We start from the raw sequence: 14698 nt of genomic DNA, 5'->3' as shown, positions 1-14698 counted from the left end.
TGGGCCGAGTAGGAGTACTCGGGCCATGTCTATACGTATCCGAACCCATAGGGTCACACACTTAAGGGGCTGGAAGCCCAATTCGGATTGATCCGAGTTGGATTAGGTTTAGAAGTACTAATGGGCCTCGGATCCAGAGGCCCGTCAGGAACCTCTATAAATAGAGGGGTGGGGGCACCCTAGGGATATACCTTCTTGGCAAAACACACCTGCCGCGCCTCCCACGCCCTCGCCTGTTGCAACTCGCGGATCTAGCAGTCCGGCTTGCGACGCTTCCTCCCTGCACGTGTGGATACCTTGGAGGTGTTGCGCCTGCAGCACTTGGACGAGCCGCCAACGAGCCACGACGAGCCAACGACGAGCCGCGGTACCGGAGGCGATCTTGCTGCACGTGGACGAGCTGCTGAGGAGCTGCTGGACGTGATCGACTACGTACGACTACGTTGATCGACTACGTACGACTACGTAATCGTCTTCACTGCATCGACGCATATCTACATCTTCCGCACCAGTAGTGCGTCGAGTGGTAATCCCGTGATCCTTATACGGCAGTTCTTCCTGGTTATACGCGGTAGAATTTTTGAATTGCGCTAGTGTAGCCTACCTCGTATACCAACAAATGGCCCCCTAGCAAGGGCCTGGTCCTTGTCCACACCAATTAGGTTTGGTCGTTGCAAACAATGCACAACTTCAACGGGTCCACCAGGGTGCGTACCTATCGCTACTGCACTACCAAGTTGTTTTGCCAAAATGCCTCATTGTGGTGTTCTTGCGAAAGGCTAGGAAGACGAGCTACTCGACGCAATGAGAAAGATGGCAATCAGTGAGCCCACGCGGGACTTGGCCGTCGACCTGATGGCAATAGAGGTAGACCTTGCTCCCAGGATCCATGCCTTCATTGCAAGGTTTTCACCTGGACAGAAGGTATCTGCCAGAGATCTTGAAGACGCTTTCTCAACTAGGTCGCAGCAAAGGGGGTCACCTCGCACTTTTGATCTGATGAGGTTGGAGATGGAGCTGAGTCTTCCTCCTCTGGAGCCATTACCGTTGCTGGCAATCCCTCCACTGCAACTTGGCATTGGGTCAACTTCTAAGCCAGGAGCGACGCTAGAGGACGCGGCGGGGTTGGACCACACGGTTGTTGATCCACCCATCCAGGTTGAAGCGGAGATTGCTACTGATGATAGGTCACTCGAATCATCAAGCCCTCACTACAGCACCGACCATAGTTTTGAAGTGGTTTGTTTCGAAGACGTCCCAGTAGCTAAGTTGCTGCCGTCCCCAATGCATAACAACTTTGTAACATTCACCAGAGGCTCCTCTATTGCTATTCCACTACATTTTCCTCCAAAGGCTTCAACGCCTATAAAGAATATCATAGCTGACTTCACGTATTCCATCTGCAAGGCAAGATGGCCAGTCGCCCTGCAGTCAACTCCGCTGAGGTGAAAAGCCCACACACCACCGACAACAACTTCGACAATCAGAAGAAGCGAGAGGCTTGCCAAGAAGTCACGCTACCGGGCAACCAAGCCAACACTACAAGCACAGAATGTGCTAATGAAAAAACTTAGCATTTCTTCCAGGACCAGGCCACTGGATGTTGTGGCCTTCACGCGCTTCCTGGAGGTCTTCACCGCCACTCTCTCGGTCTCCCAATGTGAAGCTCTTGACGAACTGACCCCAGATGGTGGGTCGCTTTTCATAGCAGTGGTAGCTAACGTTGAGCCTTGAGCTCGTTGCTTGTTGCCTCAGCCCTTGTAGGTTGCTTTAACCTGTTAACATGAATGCTGAAAATATGTTGATCTGGAACATGAGGGGGCTTAATGCTAGAACTAGACGAAATGTTGTCCATCAACTAGTTGCTCAGGAACATATCTCACTCATCACCTTGCAGGAAACCAAACTTGATGCATGTAATGATGCGCTAATTAGGGACTCATCACTGTTTTGTGATAACACTTTAACTGCTAAAGTGAAGCTTCTCTCATCAGGTGATGACTGGTGGCTCACTTCTGTATACGGTCCCCAATCTGATAGAGATAAATTATGCTTTCTAGTGGAACTTCGTGAGTTCAGAGCCGGGTGCACCGGCACCTGGATGGTCTGGGGTGACTTCAATCTCATATACAATCCATATGACAAGAACAATTCCCGGTTAGACCGTAAGATGATGGGTCACTTCTGACGCCTGCTTGATGATTTGGAATTACAAGAACTACACCTACATGGTAGACTCTTCATGTGGAGTAACGAACGGGCTAACCCAACTCTAGAGCGCATCGACAGAGTATTCATCTCTGAGGATTGGGCATCAGTGTTTCCCGATCACTACATGCGCGCTCTCTCATCACAATGTTCTGATCATGCACTGTTGCTGTTGCAAACCAGCTGCCCGTTTAATGCTTCCCAACGATTTCGATTTGAGAACATTTGGTCGAAATATGATGGTTACCTTCAGACCGTGGAGCAGGCATGGACATGCCCTTGGCCAGATGCCGACGCATTTCGCACCCTGAATTACAAGCTTCGAAACACCGTGGTTGCTCTAAAGAGATGGAGTGCCAAGCATGTGGGCTCAGTCCGTATTTAGCAAGCTATAGCCAAAGAATTAGTATACAGGTTTGACCAAGCTCAAGATTCTAGACCCCTTGCACCTCATGAACGTACTCTTCGCAAAAAAATGAAGATGAAATGCCTGGGCTTAGTGTCTATGTTAAGAACAATTATGAGATAGAGATCTCGTGTTACCTACCTTGCGGAAGGTGATGCAAATACAAAATTCTTTCCCCTGCAAGCCTGCAATAGAAATCGGAAGAACCACATCCAGTCGTTGATAGTAGGTGATCTGGAGGTTGTTCATGAGGTGGCTAAGGCAGAGGTGGCTTTCCAACATTTTAATGCTTTGCTTGGGACTCTGACCACGCCAACGGTATCGTTAGACCTCCAGTATGGGGTATCCCGTTGGTCAGCATGTCATCAACTGATTATTGCTTCTTCGAGGAAGAAGTGTGGAAAACGATACAAGACCTCCCACTTGACACGGCACCAAGTCCTGACGGGTTCACCGGCTTGTTTTATAGAACGGCCTGACCGATCATCAAGCATGATATCATGCGTGCCTTTCATACTCTCTAGACTCTAGATGGCCGCAACATGCATCTGATTAATAAGGCTTTCATGGTCCTTCTACGCAAAAAACCAGATGCCCAACACATTGCTCATTACTGGCCTATTAGCCTCATACACAATTTCTCCAAGCTATTCACCAAGGTACTAGCCAATAGGCTCGCACCCAAACTGAAGGATTTGGTGCGTCACAACTAGAGTGCATTCATTAAAGGTCATCTTTTACATGACAATTTTTGTGCAGTTGATCTCTCTGCAAAACTGCTTCACCGCCGCAAGACACCTTCTGCCTTGATCAAGATTGACATTTCAAAAGCTTTTGACTCGGTGGATTGGACCTACTTGTTAAAAATGCTAAAGCATATGGGTTTCACTTGACGTTGGATCAATTGGATTAGCTTGCTTTTATCGACGGCAAGTACAAAAATCATTGTGAATGGAGCCCCGGGAAGGAGAACTTGCCATGCGAGGGGCCTCCGGCAAGGTGATCCTTTGTCATCGATGTTGTTTGTGCTGGCAATGGAAGGTTTAAATTCCATGATTACATTGGCAAATAAAGAAGGCCTGCTGGCACCACTTGGAAGCAATGCCATACAAGAACGTACATACTTATATGGTGATGATGTTGTTCTTTTCCTCTCTCCCAAGCAGCAGGATTTGATTGTTACAGGGGCCATACTATAGTTATTCGGTCGTGCTTTGGGTCTTCATACTAACCTGGATAAGTGTGCTATATCACCAATTCAGTGTGGCCTTCAGGAGACGATTACTTTGATCAGTTGTTTTCTAGGGCGTTTACAGGCTTTTCGTTGCAAATATCTGGGGATATCAGTCTCTACCAACAAGTTTACAAGGAATGACCTGATCTAGGTGGGCTAGGAATCACAAATCTTAAAATCATGGAATATGCACTCCGAATGCGTTGGCTATGGCTCAAAAGAACAGATACATCTCGTTCTTGGTTTTCCCTACCTGGCAAAGTGGAAGCCCCGGTAGCTGAATTGTTCTTTTACTCCACGTCAGTTTAGGTTGGAGACGGCAAGCAGACCTTGTTCTGGACAGATAGATGGATTGGTGGACGATCTATTGCAGGGATTGCTCCATGCTTAATCCAGGTAGTTGGCCCACGTATCCGTAAAAAGTGAACGGTTTATGAGGCTCTACAAGATGGAAAGTGGGTGAAGGTCATTTTTGGAACACTCACGGTACAAGTACTCCTTGACTACCTAACCATCTCGGACAAGTTGAAACGATGACACTTAATGAAGGGTCTTAGGATAGGGTGCTTTGGAAGTGGACTGAGGATCAATGTTTCACAACATCAACTGCTTACATAGCCTTCTTCATTGGTCAACATGGGATACCTGGAGCAAAGATACTTTGGAAGACACGAGCTCCTGGAAAGTGCAAGTTCTTTCTGTGGCTTGCACTCCACGGTCAGTGTTGGACGGTGGCAAGGCGCAAGAAGCATAACGTGCAAGACAATGATAGCTGCATATTAAGTGGACAAGAATTAGAAACCATAAATCATTTGCTCATTAGGTGTTCCTTTACAAAGCAAATCTGGCACCAGGTTCTTTCACGAGTTACTTGGCAAGCTCTGTCTCCATCATCCGCTGAACAAACTCTGGCTGCCTGGTGGACGAAATCAAGGAAACGTGTGGATAAGGCTGACAGAAAAACATTTGATTCTATGGTTACACTGGTTGCTTGGTTCATTTGGTTGGAACGCAATGCGCGCACCTTCAGCAGAACAATGAGGAATGTGGTGCAGCTGGTGCAGGCGATTACTGAAGAAGCTTCCGTTTGGGTCGCCGCTCATTTTAGTGGCCTGGCTCCTTTTGCTATGTCTGGTCCGGATACTAATTCTGCTCTAGGTCGCTCTATGGTGCTTAGGTAATAGGACCCAGGTCATCACCTCTAGATGACACTGCTTAATCTTGTATTTGTTTCTTTTCCTCTTAATGAAATATGTTCTAAGGCACGGTCGTGAAAAAAATATCAAATCTAGGCAGAGGAGTAGCAGCCATCCCTCCTCTACACATCCATGAGGAGCGCCATTGTTTGCAGCTCGTCTGTGACGGACCTTAGAGCTAAGCATAATAAGATTCTGTACAGAGTGCCACATTACATTTTGTGATGAATAGAAGAGAGACATGTTGACTCATAGAGAGAAAAAAAGGGGTGAAAGTATACTGCCAGCTGTAACACAAACTTCAATAAATTTAGTTAGGGAATAAGATTGAGGAAATTCCTTATTTGATACTAGAAGATAACTTAATTCCTTCCGTGACCTTGAAAAATTTCTTATCTTTTATATGACACTGAGTTCTAACTTTCATTTCTTATTTAACATTTTCATCACTTTTGTTAGTTAAGTCGGATAAAACAACCATTAAATCACCTCCAAAATTCATGAAACTCTTTGTAGCGATAAAATAAATGAAGATGAACCCCATGTTCTTAAAAACACACGTGTATTTTTATGATTTTAAAATTAAAATTCACAAAATTAGGCTACTTTTACAAATTATCTAAATTTTAAAGGCACCAAAATAGTTCTAAAAAATTATAGAAAAATAAATAATATTTCTCACATCATATATAGCTTATTAAATTATTTTCTAGTATAAGTTGCATAGATAATTATGAAAAACCAAAGTTCGAGAAATATTAGAAGAACCTCATAATTTTCTATGTAACTCATGATGGAAAATAATTTATAAATAACTACATCTCATCTGCAGTATATTAGTAGTTTTTCCATAATTTTTGGAAAGTATTTTGGTGCCATAAAAATTCAAATATGCTTCAAAAGTAGTAGAATTTGATGAATTTTAATTTGAAAACTACAAAAGGTACATATGCAATTTTAAGCAACATGGATTTACCTTCATTTAGTAATTGACCATAAAAAGTTTCATAAATTTTGGAGGTGATTTGATGGTCGTTTTATCCAACTTAACTAACAAAAGTGACGAAAATGTCAAATAAGGAATGAAAGTTAGAACTCGGTGTCATATAAGGGACAACAAATTTTTCAGGACTAAGGAAGGAATTAAGTCATCTTCTAGTGTCAAATACGAAATTTCCTCAATAAGATTAGGGAGATGGACCTATTATTAATGGCAGAGACTTGTAGCCGACTATTTATGTGTTGACTATTAGATTGGCTCAAGATGACATGACAATGGTATATAACCAGCATCTCACTCGTCCCTACGTTCTAAAATACAAGACAATTTGATTTTATCCTAAATCAAATTGTTTTAAATTTAATCAAATTCATAGAAAAAGATAATGATCTTTAGGATATCAAATAAACATAATTACAGTCCATTATAAGATATATTTTCATAATTTACTTATTTGATGTGTTTGATGTTAATACTCTATTCTATAAATTTGATCAAACTTAACTAGTTTGACTTATGACCAAACAAAATGGCTATATTTCATGATAGTGGAGTAAATTATTAGCCTTCCTGTGAGACCTTTGGTCCATAGGGAGTACCATTTTTAAAAGTATGGATTAATTAATTTAATTACTACTAGTTTAGCATACTTGAATAGAAAATACGAAGGCAGCTGTGTGTGTGGCTGTGTCCAGTCTGGGACATGTGTTCCTCGTGGCGGATCCGCGATCTTGTTTCGCTTTCGGATCACAGCATCTTCCACGCTCCTAGAGCCCGTCAGCACCCGCCGCGGACCGTTGTTGCCGCTCCGGCCGCCTCCACCATCCTATAAGGCGGAAAGCCCCTGCGACTAGAGCCGCACCGTCGGGCCCCCTCATCCCACCACCTACCCCACCCTCCTCGTGCTGCACGTGATGGAGTCCCTCCTCGCCTCGCCATCCGTTAGGTCTTCCTTCGCCGCCGCCGCCGCTGGCACCAGAGGCTGTTTCCCCCGGTCCTCGCGCGTCGCCACCCTCGCCGGCGTCCACGCCCGCGCCCGCCCGCTCCGCGTCGGCCCCAAGGTACGTCCTGCTGTTCAAGGGTTTGTTTGGTCTCTCCGCTCTGATCTTGTGGGTAATCCGTGGTGGTTTCGTGTTTTCTTGGTACCATTTCGTATTTCCTTTCCCCATTTCCTAAGCACGATGTTCGTTTCTAGTCGTGCTTACGTTTGGGCCTGAAAATACTACCACTAATCACAAACTCAATACGACAATACACCCCTCAATTCACCTACCCCTTCTTGAATGCCGATTCGTTTATCTGCAGGTCAACTCTTGCGGATAAAGACTTTTTTAATATGCTTTTCTTTTGTTTTAGGCGCGTTCCTCTTGTTTGTGACAATTTTTTGTGGCTTATTTAGGACTCAATTCTTGAGGTGCTGGCACAGGACGATATGTTGAACGCAACGGAGCTGGTCCAATGGGAGAATGGCAAGTCGGTCAACGACATTGCAGCTAGCCAGGGGATCCGCATCCGCAGGCACTGCCGCCCCACTGCCTCCTTGAAGGTGATTGAGGAGGAGCTGGGGGCACCTCGCAACATCCTAGAGAAGATCATTTGGGACAAGGAGATTGAAGTAGCTGAGGTATGCAGTTGTAGCTTGCTGATAATAAATATATATTAGCATAAAGGCAAATCAAGTGCACTGTGCACAATTATCCACGGATCTACTCCCCTGCCTGGCCACTCAAATAGTCAAATGACTTAGGCCCCGTTTGGATCATTGGAATTGAATTCCATCCTAATAATCATAATTTAGACACAAATTAATTAAGCTAATATAATTGTATGTGGAATATAGTTGTATATTATAGTTGGTGATATGGGAGAGATACTTGTATGCTGCACTTCTACTATAGAGAAGCGAGTCTAAGAGCGTGCTATAAGAATTGAATTCCATCTAATAACCATAATCTATAGAATCAATTTCCATCTCCCACCCCATGAATTTAAGATAGGCTTATATCTAAACTTTGGAAAGTTGTGGAATGCCACATTCCAACATAAATTAGCCTACTCCATTAAATAGATTCCAATTCCTTGGACCCAAACGGGGCCTTAGTTTTTTCATCGTACATCTGAATCTTGTTTTCTCAATTGATATTAGTTGTCCTATATCCACACAACATTTGGCTCTTAAAGTGCAAAGTACTGTGCTTGCACCATTTCTTTTAATGGCAAGGGCTATTATGTAATCGGTGTAATTCAACTAAAAGATGCTTGATGCTATGCATGCACTGTTTCTTCCAGTATTAAGTGATTTGTTTCTGTGTAACTCCCTGTCACTAAACATAGGTCGCATTGATAATGCTCACATTCTGTAATCAAAATCTTGACCATTATTTTGAATAAAAATGTACCACCAATAAATTAAAAAAATATGCATCGTTGAAGTATATTTCATTAAAATATAATAAAGCTATTTTCATATGGTCGACCTACGTGCTCTTACATATGCAACAGTTACTATTTCTGTATTTCATAAGCTTGCCACATGGTTCTGTATGATGGTTTACAGATGGTACTGGTCTTATGCAGGGTCATGCTAAGAAGCCTCTGAAGGAGCTGATCGAGGCTGCAGCGAAGGCCCCTCCTTCAAGAGAATTCTATGGCGCTTTAGAAGCCGCCTATAAGCGTAATGGGGTGCCCGCACTGATTGCTGAGGTCAAGAAAGCATCCCCGAGTAGGGGTGTGCTCAGGGAGAATTTTAATCCTGTATGTTCTGGAGTTGATTGCTGTCAAACCTCAAGTTAATTTCAATGGCTGGTTATGTAACTAATATGCAATTTCCTTTTGCAGGTTGAAATTGCTAAAGCTTATGAGAAGAATGGAGCTGCATGTTTGAGCATCTTGACGGATGAGAAGTACTTTCAGGTATATTTCAATTGATTTTGTGTTTATGGGGATCATAGAAGCTGTGTCTACAGGATTCTTTCAATTTTCTTCTGCTGTACAGGGAAGCTTTGAGAATCTTGAGAAAGTGCGCGCCTCAGGAGTGAAGGTACTGATACATTTAAGTCTTCTTTAAATTTGAGGATGATTATGAGTTACCAATTGTTCTCAAGATGCACATATTTCTATTGTGAATTCAGTGCCCTCTTCTCTGCAAAGAGTTTGTCATTGATAAGTGGCAAATCTATAACGCTCGATCAAAGGGTGCCGATGCAATTCTGCTAATTGCGGCTGTGCTACCTGATCTTGACATAAAGTACTTTCTTCGGATTTGCAAAGAGTTGGGAATGACAGCTCTTATTGAGGTTCGTTATATTATACAATTCATTTCTTCGTACCTGCCCATTAATTACAAACTGGCTTCATTGATGACAAAGTTTAATATTCTTCTTTTTAGTGGGAAGTCATAATTTACTTTGCATGATAGACAATAGTAATTTTTTATGCTTCTATATGAACTTGACTATACCAGGACCATCATTCTGTGTGTATTTTTCTTTCAAAATACTGAACAAGTAATTTGTCAAAAATGTTAATGGAATTTTCTCATGTGCATGTTCATAAGGAAATATTGTGGAGCTCCTTGCAATTTCCTCTTGGATTGTATGCTGCGTTTATATTATGTTTTATGTATTCATTGTTAAGTTTTTAGCTTATGTATGAATAGGAACTTCAGTGTGATTAACTTAAATAGTCTGTGAACTTAATTTCAATATTCTGGTGGGGTTTATGCTCAAGGTTCATGATGAAATAGAGATGGAGCGTGTACTGAAGATAAATGGAGTTAAGCTTATTGGCATCAATAATCGCAGCCTTGGTATGGTGTTCTTCTGGTGCTTGATCCTTTTTTCTATAGACATCTTGTCATCTTTTCAAGTTTAACGTTTTTTATTCCACATAGTACCAATGCTTTCAACTTGTGTTTTCTTTAAACCTTTTTACTAATTAATCTATATTTTTGCTTGGAAATTATTTACACTGCAGAGACATTTGTTGTTGATACTTCAAACACCAAGATGTTGCTCGAGAAGCATGGGGATAGCATCAGGGAGAAGGGAATTTTGGTAATATCTATGATCTTGGGTGCAGAATTGATTTATTAAAATACTCTCGTCAGTTCCTAGTTCCTTATATGTACTATGCTCCCTTGGCCCAGGGTTACAGAGCACATATTTTTAATAGTCTATACATAAGTGGGGAGTACTTCTTTCAATTAAAAAAATTGTTCTTTATGTACCCCTAATAATATCTAGTTTTTTACTTTGTATATTTTACATGCATGCATAGAATGAGTTCTGAGAAATAATGGTTTGGGGGCAGCCTGAGCATATTGAATGTCTTCTTGTTCTGCATGCATGTTAAAATATGCACAATTAGTTTTGAGGGAGGGCGTTGCTGGATGGAAAACCTGATAAGTTACAACAGTGATGCTTATTCAGAAATGTGAAGGCACTAAAATACCTTATTTTTCAATGTGTTATGTGTTAAACATGTTTCCTGCCACTACTGTTTTAACAAACATGAAAATAAGTTTCTTTATAGCAAAAGGGAAGCAGAACAGATTATGAAACTGAAACCTACACAAGTTATCTTAAGTAGCTATGTTAAGTTATGTTCACTATTACTGTTGTAGTTTTTGGGTTTCTGTACAGATTTCCCATCAAACCTGTCTTGTTACTTTGGGGTTTCATATCCCCCTTTTCTACTTAATATGTTGATACGCAGCTCTCCTGCGTGTTCGAGAAAAAAGTATTACTGTTGTAGTGATATTGCATATGGATAGGGCATTTTTCTAGCTTGCTCTTTAATTCTTTATTTGTAGAGTAAGGCTATTAGGTTTAATAATCTTAACCTTGCCAACTGTTTCCCTATTCCATTTTTGCCTTTCAGGTTGTTGGTGAATCTGGTCTGTTTACCCCGGATGATGTTGCTTATGTGCAGAATGCTGGCGTTTCTGCTGTAAGTTCTGCTGATTCCTTGTGAATTTAGAGATTGCCTCTGCATGACTTTACTAGTACTCCTTTTGAAGAACAAATATTCAATATTAGAAATCTGGCATGCCAAAGTTTTGCCTAGTATCTGGCTGCCTATGGAACAAGTATGATGGGAGCAGTAGACCTATTATGCCTGTTATTAATGTTTGGTGGTTTACCTGTTTTGTTGAAGATGAATGGAAACACTTATTTGCTAACTGTGAAATAAGCTTTAGTTAAGTCAACCACAGTAAAATAGCACCTGGCTTGAAATCATGCATGTTCCAATTTAATTTTTGTGATCGAAAATACTTTTCCAATAGAACAGGTTATCAGAATGCAATGCGATACTTCGATTTGTATGCATGACATTTATTCATAATACTATCATTCCTAAAAAGAGGGATGATTAGGGATCATAGTGTTTACTCTACCAATATGTAAACACTAATAATTTAGAAAGGTTATCAATTAATCTTGCTACTAAACAATGGAATCATTTGCGAACGGTTAGCTTGAAAACATGCTATTAGAGCACATGTTACGCATGAAGTTGAGCATTACTTTCAATTCATGCACATATTTCGTACTGAGCTGGCAATCTTAAGGTTTGATCATGATTAACATGATCAAATTTATCTGCAAAATAAAAGAGAGGATTGTGTTCACGGGTCAAAATGTAAGGTAGATGCTAACCTTTGAGCTTATTCCGTGAGTGGGGCACTTTAACTCAGCTTTCAGTATAGCAACATACAAAGCACTGTTGGTATTAAGCAGCGAAGAAAGGTGATCTGACAGTTTCAGATTGCTAATTTACTCGGTGCCAGACTTCTACAATTGGGTAAAGGCTGATAACTTCTTATCCAAACCCTTCACTCCCTCCCTCCTAGCACGCCACTGGTAAAGAGCTTGCAGTGGTCTGTCAACTCCTTTTTTTTTGTGGACGTCGTCTGTCAACTCTGGATGGCTGCCCAGGTCACTTGTGGTAGCCCCTCTGCCACTTCTTCAATGGTCGACCTAATCCAGGGTGCTTGTTTCCATCCTCTCCTCCCCTGCAGCTAATTGACCTAGAACCCTTGGCAGCCTCATCAGCGAACTGCCTAAACCAGTAAAGCCCAAAACTGAAAACACAATAAAAATGCCTTCGTTATCACTGAATTGGTTCAACATTCAAGTTAGAATCCGCACAGCTAGGGTGCTGATATGCTTTACTGGTGACATTTTCTCAGTTTACAAGTTCCCATGCGTGCTTGAACTGAAACTAATTGATGTACACCTGTTGTTGATGTAGGTGTTGGTGGGAGAATCCCTGGTGAAGCAAGAGGACCCTGGACGAGCCATCGCTGGGCTGTTTGGGAAAGAACTGCTGCATTGAAAGGACACTGATTGTAGTGGTACTTACTTTGGTAGTGCTAGAGGTCTTAGTAGCTGTTAGCCGTAGCCTGCTTTGAAATAATAATATGTGAGCATTAGATGTATTAATAAATTCGTATGTCGTGATATGCAAAATAAAAATAATGTTCATTGTAAGTTTCATTTGATGTTATATTTTCCGGGATGAGCAATAAAAGTCGGTGATTTGCTCGTATGGATAACCCATTGAGAAAATTAAATTGGAGGTTGTTACTTCAGTCAATATGTCAAGGGAAACCTTTAAGTGGCACTGTATTTATTAATTAGACAAATCAATGGATGTTGCTTAGGCAGGTACATTGCTATATGTTGGAGTCTCGTAAGTATTCTCATGCAATGTTACAGGATTTTTGCTGGTGTGGATGAGAGAGCAGGGAGAAAGAGGAGGTTGTTTCGTGAAGATTTTTTGCTGGTGTGGATGAGAGAGTAGGGGGAAAGAGGTTGTTGCTTCATGAAACAATCGAGGCTATAAATTTTATGACTGAGATTATTTTATGACTGAGATTATTGGTAGCCTGCTTTAGGACCTAGCCAGGCTTGCATAGTGTGGGATGGGTTTGATTGGTAGCCCTTAGCCAGTTTTATAATATGCAAAAGGGGTGGTCCAGCCTGCATTGCTGGGAACGAGATTAATTTGCGTTCCCAGCTTATGCAGCCTGCACAAGGCGTCGGTGGCCTAGAAAATGGGTTCGTCTTACCTACCCGTGTCAATGCATGAGACCATTTATGAGACAACACTAATATAGTTGCTCTTAAGAAGAGCATTTCCCGCATAATCTCAAGAGCCTTTTCAGCACCCAGAAGCTGTCTTCCTGCTCCGGTAAACTACCATAAGCCTGTCCCTCCTACCAATCCCTTTGTTTTTGTGTGGTTAAGAAAAACCATCTCTTGGCCTCAAAACAAAAGGGAACTTCCCGTTGTCCTGACATCCGATGGTAGCACTTCGCTACCGCTAGATATCTCCCGTCTCAAGTTTCTTTAGCCATGATCCGAGCTCGATAGCCGTCACCGTGCACAGAGTCACGATGTTAGTGTATCGAGGTGCCAAACCGGAAGGAAGATACTGTTGACGGTAGTTAGGGCACCAATTGGTGAACTGAAAGCGCAAGGAATAGGTGTAGTTTTTTTTCCCTTAGAGGATTCCGTTAAGATTTATCAATCTGTGGAACAAGTGGCACTATACCACAACACTAAAATCCTATCAAGCGTGGGTCAGTAAAAGTACTTATTTAAAGATCAATGGTTGATCAGTAAAGTTCTTTAGCAGACCATTTGTCGGTATTTCAAGTTTTTCCAAACAAGCATATGTTAGTATATACATTTAGATATCCCATTGAACCGTTAGTTGGCAATTCCTCGTATACATGAAGTGGGCCTATTTTTTTGTTTTTGCACCTCTCGGCCCATTATAGCGAGCAAAATTTGCCCTAAAGCCCAAACTCTAGCTTCCTTCTACAATTTCCCTGCCGCCACCCAAACTTCTCCCTCCTCCTTATCCCCAAATAACCACCGCGTGCCCTGTGTCCCTCTCCCAAATATCCGGCACGCGCTCACCTCTCCTGATTCGCCGTGCTATGCGCTCGCCCCAAATCTCACCCGCGGCCCTCCAAATCTCACATGCTCACCTTTTGCTCCCAAATATTGTGATCCACTTGTGACCCAATCTTTTCTTGTTCCAAGCAACCCTCCGCCACCCCATCTTCTTTCCGCATCTAGGTGACCCGGCCGCTGCCACCCCCCAACTACAAGTCTAGCAAGAGGACACCGACCCCTAAGCAGGGTGCCTCCACCACCCTGACGCCGACGGTAAGAACCACCCAATTTGTACCCTAATTAAGTAAATTGACGGTTATGCTAATAGGATGAGAGCTAACACTTACTTGCCTTAAGATGTGCCAAGTGTCAACCCACATCTAGAGATACATAACTCGGTGCAATTCAAATAAAAAAGAGAACAAATCTGGTAGTTCTGGTAGGTGTTTCACAACATACCCAAGATTGATCACACCCACCGTTACAAATTTCACATCACCACATGAACTATAAAGAGCAATTTTAACGTTACACAAGTTTACCAATTAAGATTACAAGTTCATGACATAAATAGTTCAAATCTAAAATTTAAAAGAATGAGCTCCAAAGTACAAGGCTTGGACTCATGACAACAACAACATTAGATTAAATATTAAGGTTCAAGTTTTCCCAACATCTAACTCATGAAAGAAGCACATCTACGCAGCGGATACGATAGATTAACATAAAAAAATGATAGTGTCA

At 42.1% G+C, this 14698-nt stretch overlaps 1 protein-coding gene across 2 annotated transcripts; it reads left to right on the top strand.

Moving 5' to 3' along the window:
- Positions 1-6843: 6843 nt before the first annotated feature.
- On the top strand, positions 6844-12639 carry LOC101763023 (indole-3-glycerol phosphate synthase, chloroplastic). 2 transcript variants are annotated; one of them, XM_004973136.3, is made up of 10 exons: positions 6844-7105; positions 7471-7668; positions 8622-8798; positions 8883-8957; positions 9040-9084; positions 9176-9340; positions 9774-9852; positions 10020-10099; positions 10926-10994; positions 12300-12639. In XM_004973136.3, exons 1-10 carry the CDS (start codon positions 6959-6961, stop codon positions 12381-12383), a joined length of 1119 nt encoding a protein of 372 aa, XP_004973193.1. In that variant the 5' UTR covers positions 6844-6958; the 3' UTR covers positions 12384-12639. The 2 variants fall into 2 exon arrangements, with proteins under 2 accessions (XP_004973193.1, XP_004973192.1); XM_004973135.3 differs by having other exon boundaries at positions 7444-7668.
- Positions 12640-14698: the final 2059 nt, after the last annotated feature.

The sequence above is a fragment of the Setaria italica genome, chromosome VI (genome assembly GCF_000263155.2).
Source record: "Setaria italica strain Yugu1 chromosome VI, Setaria_italica_v2.0, whole genome shotgun sequence".
Taxonomy (NCBI): Eukaryota; Viridiplantae; Streptophyta; class Magnoliopsida; order Poales; family Poaceae; genus Setaria; species Setaria italica.
The sequence above is the reverse complement of the archived record's forward strand: the minus strand, read 5'-3'. Positions and strand labels throughout refer to the sequence as shown.

Bases quoted from the DNA above. Each gene is read 5' to 3' on its own strand.
- LOC101763023 (XM_004973135.3), top strand. From the start codon at position 6,959: ATGGAGTCCCTCCTCGCCTCGCCATCCGTTAGGTCTTCCTTCGCCGCC. The intron at 8,958-9,039 runs GTATATTTCAAT...TCTGCTGTACAG, and splicing joins CGGATGAGAAGTACTTTCAG to GGAAGCTTTGAGAATCTTGA. The intron at 9,085-9,175 runs GTACTGATACAT...TTGTGAATTCAG, and splicing joins TGCGCGCCTCAGGAGTGAAG to TGCCCTCTTCTCTGCAAAGA.